We start from the raw sequence: 16,703 nt of genomic DNA, 5'->3' as shown, positions 1-16,703 counted from the left end.
TCTTCCTGGGATTCCAATCTGCGTATTTAGTTTTCCCACTGGGTAAATCTCTTGAAAACTCTCAAGCATTTCATTTTTCAAGGCTGTAGGAGGGAAATTTTTCACATTCTCTTTCATATTCTCGCTGCCTCTGTTACCTTTAATGTAAATACAGTGTCTTTACTGTACTTTCACTGTGCTGACCCTTGAATCTCAAGTCCAGTATCTTTATTTTTCTCTCATGAGGTGGACAATATTGTATGATAGCTGAATGATACTTAATTTAGATAACATGAATTATTTGAGTATGCGTTTTTATTAGTTTCAGTCAAAGTAATTTCAGGTGCATTATCAGTTTTAGACTGGAGATGAGTAGCCAGACTTCAGACCTCAATGCATTTAGTATTCTTATCTATTATTTTATGGTAGAAAAGTGATAGTTAGAGTGGAAAGTTTTATGCAGGACCATATTTATAAGATCCAGTGGTATTTCAGAAAACTTTGAGAGCACTTTGTATGAAGTGAATGTAGATTAGGATGAGTTGAAAAGGTGTTGAAGGGCCTGTGTATGTCCCAGTAGCTTTAGCTGCTGGTCCTGAGCAAGGGGGCAAGAGCAGTGTGAGTTTGGAATACCAAAATGGGAAGAGCCGGAGCTGGGGAATGGGGAGTTGAGGAGGAAAGGTGGACTCAAGTCTTGAGGTGTTACCTTGGACCATCATGTTTTAAATCTAATGTTGGAGCAGTTGTGAATATGTTGGGTGTATTAGTGTTGTTCTGGATTTAGTATCTGTGCTTCACTGCAGAGGAAGTCAGTGCTTCCTTAATCAGCTGAGTAATTTTCCAACTTGAGTTACTAGAAATACTGTAATGTTGTGTTTGTTTTCCATTTTCTCTCTCTCTCGTGTTATTTGGCATATTTGATTCTCTGTATTTACTGTCATCTCAATGCATGTATTTATAGCAGGATGGCTTAGTCTTATTTTCAAGTTGTGCAATAAATAATTCATCTTAAATATAACTTGATGATAGGCGCTACAAAGAAATTGAACTCGAGTAATTTTGGTAATTGTGGGCCACAGAAAGAGGAAAAAAATTAACATGTTTTTGTATTTTATGTTCTCTGAAAGGAGCATAATTTCTATCATTTATCATCTAATGCACTTCCATTGATTTTCTTTTTAATAGAAAATGAAAATAAAAGCAATTCAAAACCTACAATAATGTTTGGGGGGAAAGGGAAAAATTGTGAAAGATTCTTTAGACTGATTGCATAATGTAGAAGCACTCAGATTGCAGCTATTCTCTGGACAAAGTAAATTTGAAACATTAAAAACTCATATTATTTTGCCTTCCTGGCCAGGCAGAGTCTGAACCACTTAGAATATGAAAACACTTGTATAAAAATAGTGCTCAGCATTAATTTATCAATCCTGTGTTCTGCATTCAGTGTATGGGTGGGAGGAGGAATGGGCTTTACAGCAATGCACTTCTCTCCATCTCCTCCTCAAACAGTGGGCAGTTGTGGTTCACAGATGAGGAAAAATAAAACCTCAAGTCACACAGCTTGGCAAAATTGACATGTGCAGCTCAGCCCTTACAGCAGTTCAGATCCTGTATTCCGAACCAAATAATCGATCACCCACTCCATGAGTGTCAAATTAAAATTGCACTCTGCGGAGTTATTTTAGATGGAACAGAGGTGAATCCAATTGAAGGCATTAAATGGTGCTGGAGGTGCCCTCCCACCATGCTGGCCCTCAGCTGCAGCTGGAACTCCTTCTGGGGCTTCTGTGCCTCCATTCACCCCATGCACGTGTTACTGTGGAAAGGCTGCAGAGAGAAACCAGCCTAAAGAGCAGCCACAACATGGACCTTTAGCTTGAGAAGGATGTTCACAGTTTTGCATGATGTTTACAGTTTTTCACTGTGTTTGTCCCTCCTTTCTTAATTCTATCCCAAGCTTCTCCCCTTTCCCATTACAATCTCTTCTCCATGCTGATGCTCTGCACCCGACTTTTCTGCCCATTTCTTCCCTGACCCCTTTTCATGCAAATCATTTCAGTTGCTTTCCTTTATCTTTCAGTTGGTATTTACCATCTTTATTGCATCCCAAGCTCATCTCGGGCTCCCCTTGTTTGTTTATAGAGCCTGTTGGTTGGGATCTGTGTTTATTCAGTGCTTTGTTTGCATGGTGGAATTTGTCAGCCCTTTAGCACTTCTGTCAATATCATTAATAATTACAGAATGGGAAGCTGGTGACCTCAGAGACAGTTTTCCTGCTGAATAACTAGTTGTCCCAGCTCTTCCTCAGTTATTTGTACGAGATTTGTGTCTGTGATGTCCTTGCTGGCATCATTTGTTCTTTTCCTCAGACTTGCTTTTAGTGGTTATCTTATGGAGTGTTCTGCAAGTCCAGACTTTGGACACACTTCATGGCAGGGAGTGCTGCCATCCAAAGGGGCTGCCACAGGGATGGAGTTAAGTGTATGTTTATTTTCTTATAGAATCAGGACTTTAAACTTCAGCCTGTGTCTCAGCTGAGCCTTATCTTATGTCTTCTATTCTGTCTGATTCTGGCCTGCTATAATTAGGGGTTGCATTAACATACCAATAGTGTAAATGTTCCACCTGGGATTCTGAAGAAACTTGTTGTAAGTATGAAGGAGCATCAGTATAGAAAATAAATGAGGTCATCACGAGTTATGGGACTATACTTATAGTAAGCATGCCTAGGCCCTTATGGTATTTTATTCCTTAGTTTTCTAATACATTATCCCTTAACTTCTTTTTCACTTACCAGTAGTGATGTGTGTAAGCAATGATCTGTTATCTCATTACATTGAGGGACACTAAGAATAATTATGCAACAGAAATGAGGGTTTTTCTGAACAAGAGGGTAAAGAGCTATATTAAAATAATTGCTTTGACTTTACATGCTGGCTTTGATTTTTCAACAATTCTTAGAGTTTGAAGACAGGGAAGATTATGACCTTATTTTGCCTACACCTCCCTGCATTAAAGCTCTTGTCTAGCCTTATAGCTCATCCTATTGTTCCTGTACTAATTCCAGTCATTTCATTTGCCCTACTGCATAGCTTTAGTTTTAATGTTTGGCCTTAGTGTACTTTTTTGGAATTATCAGTCATGGTTTTCAGATGTTCTAATGACATTTAATTCCAGAGTTTTGAAAACACTAATTTACTTTTCTCAAATTGAAAGGGCCATGGTACAATATAATTTTACTGGTTCATAGTTGATACTCTCAGTCTTTAGCTTTTTACTCTTTGGAATCTGTTGGAATGCATTTTTAAAGGAGAATTGATTGTAACTTAGGTAAATGAACATGATTACAGAGGCTGTCTGTAATTGGATTTTTACTTAAGAGGAATTAAATTTATGTTATGTTTCCTTATTGGAGGCAGTGCTGTGCCTGTACTCTTTCATTCTCAATACAATTCCTTTTTTTAGGATCATCTTCAATGCTCTTATGCCAGGCATGAACACCTGAGAGCACCTGAGTCCCCTCAGTTTGATGCTGACACCCTGCTTTGGTGATGCTGTAACATCATCCAAGGATGCCTTCAGTGCCTCTGCAATCTGACAGTGTGCAAACATTTGATTTCACCATCTAAAAGTTTATAGGAGAAGTGTCTGTTATTTACTTTCAATTTAGGAGAAATGTAGTTACAGAATGTAGCTCCCATATGCTTGTGTGTGCCATATGCCGAGATGCTGGCACGCAGACACACTCTTGTGGGTGGGAATGCAAAGCCAGAAGACAGAGACTGTCACACTGCATATCCCCTTAGCAGTCCTTGCTCAGTCTCCTGGCAGGGCTCTGTAGCAGCAGAAAGGGAAATTTGCTCCCCAAGCTCTACATTTAACACTTGACTTAAGCCTTGAAGCAAAGTATGCAGCTGCTTTCATTGCTCATATTTATTGCTTTGTTGTGTTGGCACATTCATAGGCGCATCCACACAGTCTGCTAAACAATTCCAGCCCTTCCCTGAATAAAAGTTATTTTCTTTCAGCCTCTTAAACCTGGCTGCCTTTCATTTTAATTCATGAACTCATGGTTATCATTACAAGAAAAAGTGTTTTGGTTTTTATTTTTTTTTTTGTGACAGCCGTTCTTTTTAGGTCAGTGGAATTGCATTAAAATGCCATGCCATAGTTTGGCCCCAAGTGTTTAATTCCAGTTTGGTGGGGTTGATGGTGGTAATAAAAAAGAATAGTAGGAGTTCAAGAGGAAGTCCTGCATTTCCTCTCTTGGTGGGAATGAATATTTTAATTTGAAGGCCTTTATCTGGTAGCGTCCGATTATTAGCAGTTTTTGTCATATGTTTGTGTCCATTTTAAATGCTTTAGAGATGGCAGAAATCACACATTATGCCTAGGAGGGATTTGTTACTGTGATTTTTTTTTCAGTGCATAGGGCTGCAAATGGACTGCATTTGCTCTCTGGGGGTATCCCACTTGAAAAAACAAAAGAAATGTTGACATAACAGAAATAGCTTTGCGGTATGAGTTTATTTAAAACCATTGTGACAGAACTGAGGATTAAGGGGAAATATTTTTTATGCAGCACAAACCACATATGAGCCAAACCAATCAGTAGTTTGAAACCACTGAGGATAAATAATTTTATTTTCCTGAAGGTTCACTGAAAACAAATTTCTCTCATTCTCTTTCCAGAATTGCCTGTATATGAAAATATTTTTCTCTTAGAAGTTAAAGCTAAGTAAACTGGGAAGTTTGCAAGAAGCAAAAATGAGGGGATTGGTTTCTGATGGAGCCACTGGAGTTGGTTCCATTTTCTCTGCTGCTTTCTGCCTGCCCCTTCCCCATCTGTTAAAATGCCCTAATGGGCTTTTGCTTTATAATTTTGTTTATTTTAACAATTCATGCAGCTCACCTTAAGCCAGGTTTTAAGCATGTAGCAAGAATCACAGGAGATCCTCCTCCTCCCCTCCTTTAGGGGTTATTTCTCTTATCAGAGTATACATTAGACATTCTTTTCAGCCCCTTCTTGTCTCCATGCTTATACATATACATATCTAATTCACTGTATTATTTGTTACTTTAACTTTCCTCTCTCATGTTTCCATTGTTAATAATTTCTTTAAGCTCCATAATCTCTGTCAAATATTTGCCCTGATTTCATATTTCCTTATATATATAGATCTATTTTAGCATCCAAATAGGCTCAGTGAACTTAGTGAATTATTTGAATGCTTAAAATTGTGGCCGTTTGTGCAGAAGTTGGGGTGGTTAGACAATAACTGATCACAGCAGTGGGGTGTCTGGTTTAACATCGATACCTAGAACTTCTATTACTTGTCCTGACATCATTAATAGTGTCAGGAATGAGCTGTGCTTTTCTGGCAGCTCCCACTGAGCATGGCTGTGGGGTGGTTTGCTCTGGAATCACAATTCCTGCTGTGTGGAGCTGGCAGTGGAGGACGATGTTCATATCCCTGCCAGCCGCCGTCGCGATGCTGAGGAGATGCTCTGCGTCCCCTTGGCCACACCTCACGTGGTCACAGCTGTGTGGCCAAGCCTGGGGTGTCCTTGCTGAAGGTAATGAGGCTACACTGACCTTGGGCACCAGAGTCTCTCACCTGTTTAACCTTCCTGAAGGGGGCAATTACGCCGTGTCCCTGCGCGGAGCTGTGACCTCTGTCCCGTAATGAGGAGGGGAGGGCTCCAGGCTCACAGCTGGAGCTGGGAGCTGGGAAGAGTCACAGCATTGGAAGTGAAAGGCAAGGATCAGCAATTTAGAGGTGGTCATTAATATGCTGATTTGCTGTCACTTGAGTCTAAAGAGACGTTTAACAATTGCTTGCCTTTTGCATGCTCTTCAAAATGCTGATTTTTTCCATAGAATCTAATTACATTTTAATAAGATGTTTTTTTTATTTCCAGGTGATTGCTAACCCATTCCTTTCTCCCATACAGTGCTATAGTTAAAACCCAAAAAATCATGTGTATTCATTGCAGAGTTACACCCCAGTAAATCCTTTAACTGGAAGAAAACAGAGTTGTTTTTACCTTTCTTTTCATGCACTCTTACTCACATTAAATGCTGGCAACAAGGAAAATATATGCAGCCTCAAAAACCTGAATTATTTAGCAATTGTCATAAAATAATATCACAGGTTGTTAAAGTTAAATAATAAAATCTGTATGAAATAACTTCATCCTTAGTAGTTTTATGATACAATGTGTGGACTTGCCTAGAATCAGAGAGCCCAACATGACTGAAATCTCATGGCCAAATTCAGTTCATTACTCTGTCCCTGAGTTTATTACCTTAATCAAGTCATGACCTGCCTTTGCTTTGTTTAACCTACACTGGAGGATATAAATAGCCTATAATCTTGGAGGTTTTATGAGAATTAATTATTATTAATGAAATGAAAGACTCCATGATGTGCAGGCTATTTTTATTTATTATAATTACTTACTATTAATTCACTGAATTTAGCAAGTTTTATCCTAGGTTTCCTGTGACTCAGATTCATACATTAAATACTTTTGTTCTCTATCATGGCTATACAGTACCAATATCCACCGTGAAAAATTAATTATTACTTCTAAAAAGGGACAGCAGACAAAGTGGGAGAGTATAAGAGGTATCACAATATTTAGGGAGCTCGATGTGGAGGGGCCAGATCTGGTACTTACACCTTGCTAAAGGAAGCATTTAGCTGTAGCATCTACTCAGTCACTCCTTTCATCTAAAATATGGAAAAAATGATGGTTTTGGAGAAAGAAGCTTTCTTTTATATTTTTTAGGTGCTTTTTTTTTTTACCGCAGTTTCAATTCCATGAGTAGCAAGCACATCACAGCTTGTGAATCCTGGCCTCAACCAAATATGTTTTCTGGCTCATGGCCACAGTGTTACCTATTTTCTTGCTTGATTGTACAATCTATCATTGGTTAAATCCCACAACCTTTAAAATGACTTCTCCTTGAGAATATTGAGTTTATATCATCATTTAGATAACACACTGGTCAAACAAGAACGTGTCTTTATGGTTTAGTGAAGCTTCACTCGCTGAGTGACACACGAACAATGCCCTAAAACCAAATCAGCTTTATCCTGTTAATCCAGGGGAGAGAATCTCACACAGAACACCAGGACTGACTGCCCAGAGTGTAATGCAGTATATATATGTGAGAACATAAGGCTTTCTGTCTTTTTTTGCCCTTGCTTGCAGCTGTGACGTGCCTGTCGGAGCAGGGTGACGCTGCCGCCGTCGGGGACTGCGTGCGGTGGGCAGGAGCGATGCCAGCCCTGGTCCAGGAGTGCCACATTCCCTGCAAGGATGACTGTACTTTCACCCCCTGGTCTAAATTCACAGCCTGCTCCTCTGACTGTGACACAGCCAGGAGCAGGAGGCGCTCGCTCACAGGTATAATATTTTTCAATATTTCTCTGATTGGGAATAATGCCTCTGCAGTGTTGGAGTGGTGGGAAAATCCAGAACATCCTTCATTGCTTTTTCATGTGGCACTGATCATTGCCAGCCTTATACACATTGCAGTACAAGAGCAGTGCAGAAAAGGTATAAAGGTTTTAGATGTAAACCAAATCAAACAGTGACCAGGCTTTGTGCAAGTTTATCTGACCTATTAATCTGGGAAGCATGCAGAAAATACATATACAGGAGTACAAATCAGTGTGATTTTCTGGAGGAAGTTTAAAACTGGGAGTTTTGTGCTCAGCGGTATGCCCCAGTTCAACAGGGCAAATTAATACCATGAATAAAGAAAACCCAGTACCATTAGAGCAGCTTTGTTTGATCTTTTACATGTGTTCATTAAACTCACCAGTTCAAACCATTTGATGGATCAGTCTTCCATACTTGCTGTTGAGGTTTGTTATTATGTTATTTGAATGCTGACCAAACTGAAAAGCTTTAAAGCTCCTTAATATGAATTGTTTGGAACTGCATGTTTTGCTGGGAGTTGTCTTCCCCCACGTGCATAGTTAAGTAAAAAAGAATTATACTGTGCTTACATGGTTTACAAGAAATTTGCTGTTATTGTTCTTCTCAACAGTCACATCTTTTCATGTTTCTGTGTTTGTGTTTGAGAGCTAATATGTACCTGGCTTGAGTTGCTCCTTTAATAGGGGTGTAACTTCAAAGATTTTGACTGTGGAGTAGAGTGCTAAAATTGCTGTAAGAATATCTGCTGAGATAAAAGCTGGGACCTGAAGGGCAGCAAAACGTGGTGGCCACCACTGCTCCTTCCTCCTAGACTCACTTGTCCTTGGCTGCATGGCTGTCTTCTTACTCCATTTGTTACTGCTGGAATGTTCTGTATGTTTTACTAACTAACAATTACAGTACACATTTATACTGGTTTCAAGCTGCCATTTGTCAGTGTGGCTCATTAAAGGATAAAGATTTCTTTTTCACTAAAACTCTCCAGTATTATACAGTGCTCTGTAGTTTCTGGCAAAGAGCATATTCTAAAGTGTTCTATATACCAGTGCCTGTAGGTTTATAGTAGGAGAAATGCTTGATCCCTAGCAAAATAATAGGTGCCTGGTCTTACAAAAAATATGTAAAAAATAATTAATAATTACTTACAGGTAGTTCTAAATCTGATTTTTCTTTATGAGCATTGTGCAAGTTACAAAACAGTACAGCCTTACCTATCCCCTTTCTTACTCTGTTCTACATCAGATGGAGATCTGTTCAAGTAAGTGGGCCAAAAATGATTTCTAATGCCCAGGTTCTGTTGGTTTGTCTCCTCACCTGCACTGCATTTGTGACCAAGCACCACCAGTCTCCCCATCCGACCTTGCTGGTTCCATTTTTCCTGCCAGGATGGAGCTCGTGGTCTCAGCCTGTGGCCAGTGAAGGTGTCCTGAAAAGCAAGTGGTGAACATGCAGTGAATGTCCCAGGTGGGGATGTGACAATTCTCCAGAGAGCAGCAAGGGACACCCAAATCAGACACTGGCTTTGGTTTGGCCCCCTCTCAAAAGGGGAACTCAGTAAGACAGGTGCCAACTTGTATTTGCATAAATGCTCCTTGAAAAATAGAGGTAGAAAAAAGTCTTGAAAAACATCTCATCTGCAGGAACTCAAAGATTAAGGAAAATGCTATTTTCAAAAGTATTTTGTGATGTTAAGAGACCTTCATCCATTTGCATTTCACCTCTCTGCAAGTGTGCATGAATTGTACCTCTTGTTCATCAACTGCGTGTGTCTATTCTCAAGTGAATGCTTTGGCTTCATTATAAGAGTTCATTGATAATGTCATTTAATGGAAATCTTCTAATTGTTTGCTGAATATTTGCTTGCTCTCCACTCAATTTTTAATAGTATAATTCATTTTACTTTGTAATTCATCATTGACTCTACATATGAAACTAGTCATTACTTAAGTGAAGGACTTATTACAGAACATATCAAAATTCAAAGTCATTATAATGGAAACACCATTTTTAGGTGAGTCTTCAGTTAATTAATACAGTCAGTTAATTCTCTGCATTGTGGATACAAAGCACTTTCTGTGTTTTTAATGTTTCCTATAATTTTATTTACGGTATGTACTACCTGATAATATTTAATATATAATGTTTCTTAGTATTCAGAAATGTAATAAAAAAGGAAATTCTATTTAATTGATGGGTTTATGTCTTAAAAAAATTTTGGAGATGGTATTTTTAGCAGTGATCTTTAAAGCAGTCTGTAAAGATGATAAAAATACACTACCACTAATTCTAAAAATATTTCTATGGGAAGAGTATGGGATTAATGTCACTTTTCCCCTTAAAATAGGGCTTTCATAGCAGCTTCATTTAGGGGGAAGATTCCAACAAAACAGATGGCAGGGCAAGTTGTTAAAAAAACCAGTCACATAAGTATGAGATTATTGACATCCTTACCTCAGTGTGTTGTGCTTCGTGTCATGGTGGCAAAACATGGGCAAATCCCAAATTCCCATGTTTACTAACACAATGCAGAGCACACAACTGAACATAGAGTTTGTTGCTCCTCATGGCTTCTCAAGCAGAGAAGGCTGGAAATGCCATTAGAGAGCTCTCAATCTAGTTAAAGTCTCTTAAAAGACTTCCCTTGAAATATGGGGAGTTGTACCTGCATTTCCTCATAAATATATTCTTAAAATGTAAACATAGATTTATCTACCAAGCTATAAAGATGCTGATTGATTTTTTTTTTGGCATCATTTTGTGCTGGCAAATTCTACATTCCCCAGAACTCTGAAAATACCATTTTGAAAGAGCTGGGGCTTGAAGGATGGTGACATTAAGGGTCTACAGTCAGGGGCCTTTCCTTGGCAGGTACATATTTGTATGGAAACAGGCATTGATGAGACCCAGCTTGTCTGTGCTGAAATGGCTCTTGGTTCCAGGCTGGAAAGGGGATTGTTGAGTTACATAACTTACCTTTTGGTTTTAGTATCTTATTTGTGTGCAATGAAGAGAAAACATTTATTCTGGCATCAAAGCTTTAAAAACCTTCTGCAAAAGTGTTTTTAGTGCATCCAAGATTCCCAAGGAATATTTTGAGGATGGCATACAGATACATTTTGTTGCTGAAGATGAGTTCTCCCTTGTGTGCAGATGCCAAATGCAAAGACATTCCTGAGCTCAGCCAGCATCAAGATTGTTCCACGGCACACTGGCTCACCTGTGCCAAGAAAAGCATTGATTTTTATCTTTGGAGGCTGTGTACAGACATTTGTTCCCTTGAGCAGTTGTAGGGATGCAGAGAGCTTGAACTGTCTGTTTTGCATTATTTCTTCTTGTACTGGGGACCGACCCCTTCTCATGCCTTGAAGTCCTGCAGGACAAGGGCATGGAGAGTGCAATTGCAGAGAGCTGTACTGCGGGTTTATTTGGATGCTGCTGCTGCTTCCTAAAACTTCTGAAAGAGCTTTCTTTTAAAACCTGTTGAAGGAACAGAGCAAAGGAAAACATGAAAGCAAACACAACCATTGAAATGCTTTCCAGCACTAATAATTTACTGAGGATTATCTTTTTCTGTTTTCTTCAAAGCATGGTTTGTGTGCACAGCTCATCTTTAACTAATTTGTAAAGAAATCTCAAAGAAGTTGTAGCTAATTTAGGGTCCTCCGGAAGTTGTCCTGGCAACCATTGATTGCGAACAAATAGAGACAAAACAATCAATTTATTTCCATCAGATAATTAGGGGAAAATTATATTATATGAAATTACAAAGCAGTTTCTGGGCAGACCATTTCTAGAGTGAGACTTTATATTTTACTCCTTCATCTACCCATCAGAAGAGTATTTCCAAGTTCTCTGGTTGCCCCTGGAGATAAGTACGTTGTCCTTGCACGCCAGAGCACTGACAGCAGCTAATAGATGCTTCAGAAACATCCCTGAATATTAACATTCAGATTGTCTTGGTTCTAATGTGTTGAATTCATGCAAGTATAAATAATATGACGTGTTGTTATCAAGAGCAGCAGATGTTGAGCTAACGCGCCGATTCCTGTGGTCGGAACAGGGCGAAGCAGAAAGCGCGACAAATGCCAGAACACGGAACTTTATCCTCAAGTTGAGACGGAGCCGTGCCCCTGCGAGGCGTTCACCCCCCAGCCCCATGGGAATTGGTCTGACTGCATTATCAGAGGGGCTCCAGCCGAGCTGCAGCTGGGAATGCCGGCCCAGGGAGCGGCCAGGGAGTGTGGCCAGGGCGTGCGGCTGCGAGCCATCGCCTGCTACGACAGGAGCGGCAGACTGGTGGAGCCATCTCTCTGTAGCACTTCGGGTAAGGAGCGTAGAACAGCACACAACACCTGTGAATAGCACTCTGTGGCTCACTGGGGAGCTTATCTGAGGTGTGTGCTTGCTGGAATAGCTCTCACAAGTTTGTCCTGGGTGTGGAACACAGTTCTTCGAATATCTTCTTATTGCTCTTTAATAATGAAGTTTTCCTCAGTGTAAGGATCTGCTGGTATTTCTGCCATGGAAATGAAGCACACAAAGGCTGAAGTTGGCAACAGTGCCAGAATACCAGAGACTCTAAATACCCTAAAAATCCCATAAAAGTAAAAGCTTTGGAGGAGGTGTATTTATTTCAGTCAGCATTTTGTTTGAAGATGTCTCCTACTTTTGCTTTTACTTGTTTGGAAATTTTTATTTCCTTTCACTAAGTTTGGAGGTTTGCATGGTTGTTTTCAATGAAGGAATTTACAATTTTCTAGAGACAATTATATTTAATTACAAAATGCCTGTGATGTCACCTGCTGTCCCTCATGCCAGGCACACATGGCTTCAGCAGCCAGTGGTCTCCTCCCACCGTTATGTGCCCATGTTAAGCTCAAATTCACAGAGTCTATTTTCATAAATTCACAGAGTATATTTCATGTCCCTGGGACAGTTACATTTCTTGTATAATCAAGTAGCCTATATCAGAAAGAGAACAGAATTAAAATCAGGGAGAGCAGGATGTGTCATTCCATTTGGGTGTTTTTTCCCATTTTCCATGATATGCAGTTCATTGAATGGTTTAAGTTGGAAGTGGCTTTAAATATCATCTCATTTCAGCTCCTTTCCACTCTCCCAGGTTGCTCCAAGCCCGGTCCAACCTGCCCTTGAACACTTCCAGGGATGCTTCAGCCACAGCTTTCTCTAGAAACCTATGTTAGAGCTTCTCCACAGTTAAGAATTTCTTCCTGGTATCAAATCTAACCCTGATACCTGTGCATTTGAAGCCATTTTTCCTTGTCCTATCACTTATCACAGACATACGCCTTTATTTTAGGAGCAAAATCTCCAGCTGGGCTGCCCCCAAACCACTGCTGCTCTCTGACTTCCAGCCAAAAGCCTTGGGTCAGCTTGGAGCAGGATGTAGCAGTTTGGAATTCTGCTGATGAGCTGTATGATGGGAGGGGGAGAAAGGATGTCTCGGGAGGAGATTAAGTCATACATTGGGCACCACGAGTGCTCCTGAGGGTATAAGGGAGCAGAGAAATCAGCTCTCTGGAGGGTCTTCATGATGGGGATCAGCAGCCTGAGCCACGTGTAATAAAAGGGAAAAAAACCCTCCACCTTAATGCAGTGATTCAGTCCTGGAGTGAATTCCTCTTGCAGCTGTTGATGGCTGTTCCAGCTGGCTGCACAGGTTCATAAAGCAGCTTTCCATGGTTTGTGTTTCAACAATGTACTTTTGTACCAACTGATTGTGCCTCTGTGGCCCATGAAGGAGGAGTAGTATACCTTTCCCCCACATTACCTTTTCTCCTGCAAAAAGGGAGCTGCTGGGTTTTGAAGGTGGGTTTGCCTGTGGCATGACTTGCTCTTTTGAAACACTAGGGGCTTTTATCACTGTTAAAAAGAGGAGGTTGTCTATGCGTGGGGCTTTTCTAAATAACCTTGAAGCCTGTTTTCTCTCAGTGATATTTATGTGGCATTTTTAATGGTCTGGCTTCTCTTAGGGAGGTAGTAGGGAGTGGTAGCTCCAGGGGAATATTTTTCACTTTGTTGTCTTTGGGTTTTTATGTGAGCAAAAATTGTTGTGGCACTGCCCTGGCACAGGGCCCACGTCAGAGGCAGAGGGGTGGTCAGTGACTTTGGGCATAGACTGACTGAAAATGGGCAGAAGCTCCACAGGCTCCACTTCTGTCGCCTGAGACCTGCCTTCCAAGGTTACACAAAGACAAGTCTGATATTGGTCTCTAGAGCTGGGAACTTTCAAAATGCACTTCTGAACACCTTATTGAATTAGTGATAGAAACAAATCATTATCCAATTAATAATTAGCAGAATGCTTTTCAACCATAATGGAGAAGAGCAATTTACAGAAGCATGAAGAATTGCTAAGCCCTCAGAAATTATTCATGACAGTGTTTTTTTAAAGCAGCTCAGTTTGTCTTGCTCACCATTAGTATCATGTGACCTTTTAACATTTGCTGGCTGGCCATGATTATGGCTAATTAATCCATTGTCTTATATATGGAATGCCAATCACAGTGGTGTCTGGGCATTGTTTTTGCTTTATGAGGTGGGGATAAGCAGCTTCCTCTTTTACTCCTTTCAGGTCTTCTGACTTCTCTTTGTTTCCTGCTCTTTTCCTTCTGCAGGACAGTGCTTTTCCTTCCTTTCCCTTGAACCAGAACAGAAGTGAGAAGTTTTAAGACTTTTGATGGGTCCTTTTGAAGAACTGCAGAATGTAGAAAGAGAAATGTAGGGATGTAAATTGGCCCTCAAGAGTAGAAGCAAATTTGTCCCAGGTTTGGTAATGTCCTGAGTACATGGTGTAGGACAATAAAAATGGTGTAGAACAGAATAGCTTGTAGCTTTTGTGGAGAGCAAACTCTGGGCTTGTGCCTCCTTGCTGCTGTGATTTTCATTTTCCCTGACTGAAACCTTGTGAACTTAAACTTGAGTAAGGTTTATTTCACTTGGTCAATGTGACCTATTATGTGAGAGTATCAAAGTTGTCAAGTGAATGTACAGTTCACTTGAGTCTGGTGTGGAAATAAACTGCTCAGAAGGGTTTTGGTTCTGGGGCCCTGCTCTGACGCTGACTTTTTGGAGTGATTCTGCATTTGCAGCTTGGAGAGCGAGGGGGGAGCCTAAACAAAAACCCAATTCAGTTTGTTCATCTGTGTTTCTTACAAGTTTAGACTCCAACTGTCCTAAGCCTATCTGCAAATATATTAATCCTTTAAGCATACGTTCCCAACTGGAAATGGGCATTTTCTCCCCATTGGTGTAGTTACTGCAAGCAGAATATCCCAAGGTCCAGAAAGAGTGAAGACAGAAGCATTCCAGCTGTTCCTTTTTGGAAATGCTCTATCTACCTGCCTGAGGTCTACAGTTTGTTCTGTCCCAGGACCTGAAGCCCAGGCTGGAGGGAGGGACCTCTGCCCTGACCCACCAGAGCTGAGCAAGCCTGGTGTCAACACTTGGGGTCAGCTGTAGTGGGCACACTGATCACCACTGACTGATTTACCCATCCTCACTGCCATTTAATTGTGTGTTAGCTCGTGGTCATTAGATATTACAAGCTTAAAATACTAATCACGGGCTTTTCTGAATTTTATTTCTTTCTATATCAAATCTTTTCTGCAGGAAAAAAAAGTACAGGGTTTGTTTTTTTTTTTCCCCACGGCTGGCTTTTGTGATAAACTGCTTTATTTTTCCTTGATCACCCATTCAATAAGCTTGAGAAATGAGTGATCTGCATTTTCCAGTTGAGCTAGTGATTTTCTCCCAGGTTTGGTTCGCCCTTGTTTTTCTTCCTTTAATTTGGAAATGCACCTATGAAATCATGGATAGAGGTAACTACCTCTAAATTACATTACAAAATTATAATTGGTAGTTTGCCTCCATTTTCCTTCCCATCAGAAGACGTCTTATATTGAGTTGAGCTTGCTGCTAGTCCAGGGGGTCTTCATTTTCTAACTGTGTCTCTGGAGCATCCTCCTTGGCCATGAAATTGTCCTTTTAATTGCAGTTCATCCGCTTCTCAATCTGTCATCTGAGCTGCTCATACTATTTTTGAATTTCCATCTCCTTTGTTTTGAACAATTTCCCGTCGTCCCTTTCCTTCTCTCTTGTGTGCGATGCCAACAGGGTTTTTTTAATCTTGGAGGAACACAGGGTGCCTCATCTGTTCCAAAATCAAAGCTGGAGATTTCTGTGCACTTGCATGGAGGTTCTGCTTTTGATCCGACGAGCAATTTATGGAAAGCAGGAGTTTATGAACAGTGCTTATCCTATTCAAATTCTGCTGTGCTCACAACAACAGGAACCTGGAAGAAAAAGGCACCACAGACAAATAGATCCTGGTTTTAAATCACAGAGTGCTTAGCTGTGACCTGCACTCACCTTAAAAAGCTTTAATTATCTCTGAATTTATGAAGGGCACAGCAGGGATTCTCAGACACCTCCTTACTCTTAAACAGTGTAGTGTCTCCTTCTGTGAGCTCCAGCTTCTGGTGGACAAACCCATCCTAAAATAAAAAGGCTGCGATTGACTCCCACCATTTTAAGAGAAAATGAGCTGTTTTCAGGTAGTTTTAAATCCCTAGATTTTAATAAGCGTTCTGCAGTTTTTTATTTGCGTAGCTCAAAAGCCATAAGCAGAGCCTAATAGGTTAAAGGAATATGAGTCAGATCTGTCCTGATCTGAAAGCAAACTTGCTGCTTCTACAAGGTTTGGGGGGAAAAATTTAAATGAAAAGGTTGAAAATGCAACACTGAATAGGTGCTTGTTTATTTATGGAAGTGTATGAGTTTTAGTAATTACTGTGGTACACATTTTTGCACATCCAGTAAATTTTATTTTAAGGAGTGAAAATGTAAAAATCCCTGATTTTGAAAACCTTCAGAAATAGGAGCTTTTCTGAACAGGCATTTCTCTGTGTTTTTGAAAATATTCCAAAATTTAATTTCGCTCTTAGTCTGAGTGACATTTTACATTGAAATTTCAGTTTTTAGTACAACCTGTTGATTTCAGAACCCAGCTAGGCTCTCTGTAATCACTTCCCAAAGATAACAAAGACATCCCTGTTTTATCAACATTACAGCTCAAATCCAAAACACAGCCCCATACCAGAAACTGTGACGAAAATTAACACTACTCCAGCCAAAACCAGCATAGTCTCTCTCTCTGTGTCCTTTTTGTTACATGACTGGATTTTATTAATCACTGTATTGCTACTAGAAAACTTTTCAAAGACTGGTTGAGGAAGAAGCTTCAG

At 40.2% G+C, this 16,703-nt stretch overlaps 1 protein-coding gene across 4 annotated transcripts in view; it reads left to right on the top strand.

Moving 5' to 3' along the window:
* Nucleotides 1–16,703, top strand: part of THSD7B (thrombospondin type 1 domain containing 7B) — a 299,951-nt gene that overhangs the window by 196,661 nt on the left and 86,587 nt on the right. For all 4 annotated transcript variants that reach the window (XM_064717910.1, XM_064717908.1, XM_064717909.1 and 1 more), the window contains exons 14-15: nt 7,204–7,398; nt 11,498–11,761. In XM_064717910.1, coding sequence (XP_064573980.1) covers nt 7,204–7,398; nt 11,498–11,761 — 459 coding nt within the window. The remainder of the gene's footprint in view (nt 1–7,203; nt 7,399–11,497; nt 11,762–16,703) is intronic.

The sequence above is a fragment of the Zonotrichia leucophrys genome, chromosome 7 (genome assembly GCF_028769735.1).
Source record: "Zonotrichia leucophrys gambelii isolate GWCS_2022_RI chromosome 7, RI_Zleu_2.0, whole genome shotgun sequence".
NCBI classification, from domain to species: domain Eukaryota; kingdom Metazoa; phylum Chordata; class Aves; order Passeriformes; family Passerellidae; genus Zonotrichia; species Zonotrichia leucophrys.
The sequence above is the reverse complement of the archived record's forward strand: the minus strand, read 5'-3'. Positions and strand labels throughout refer to the sequence as shown.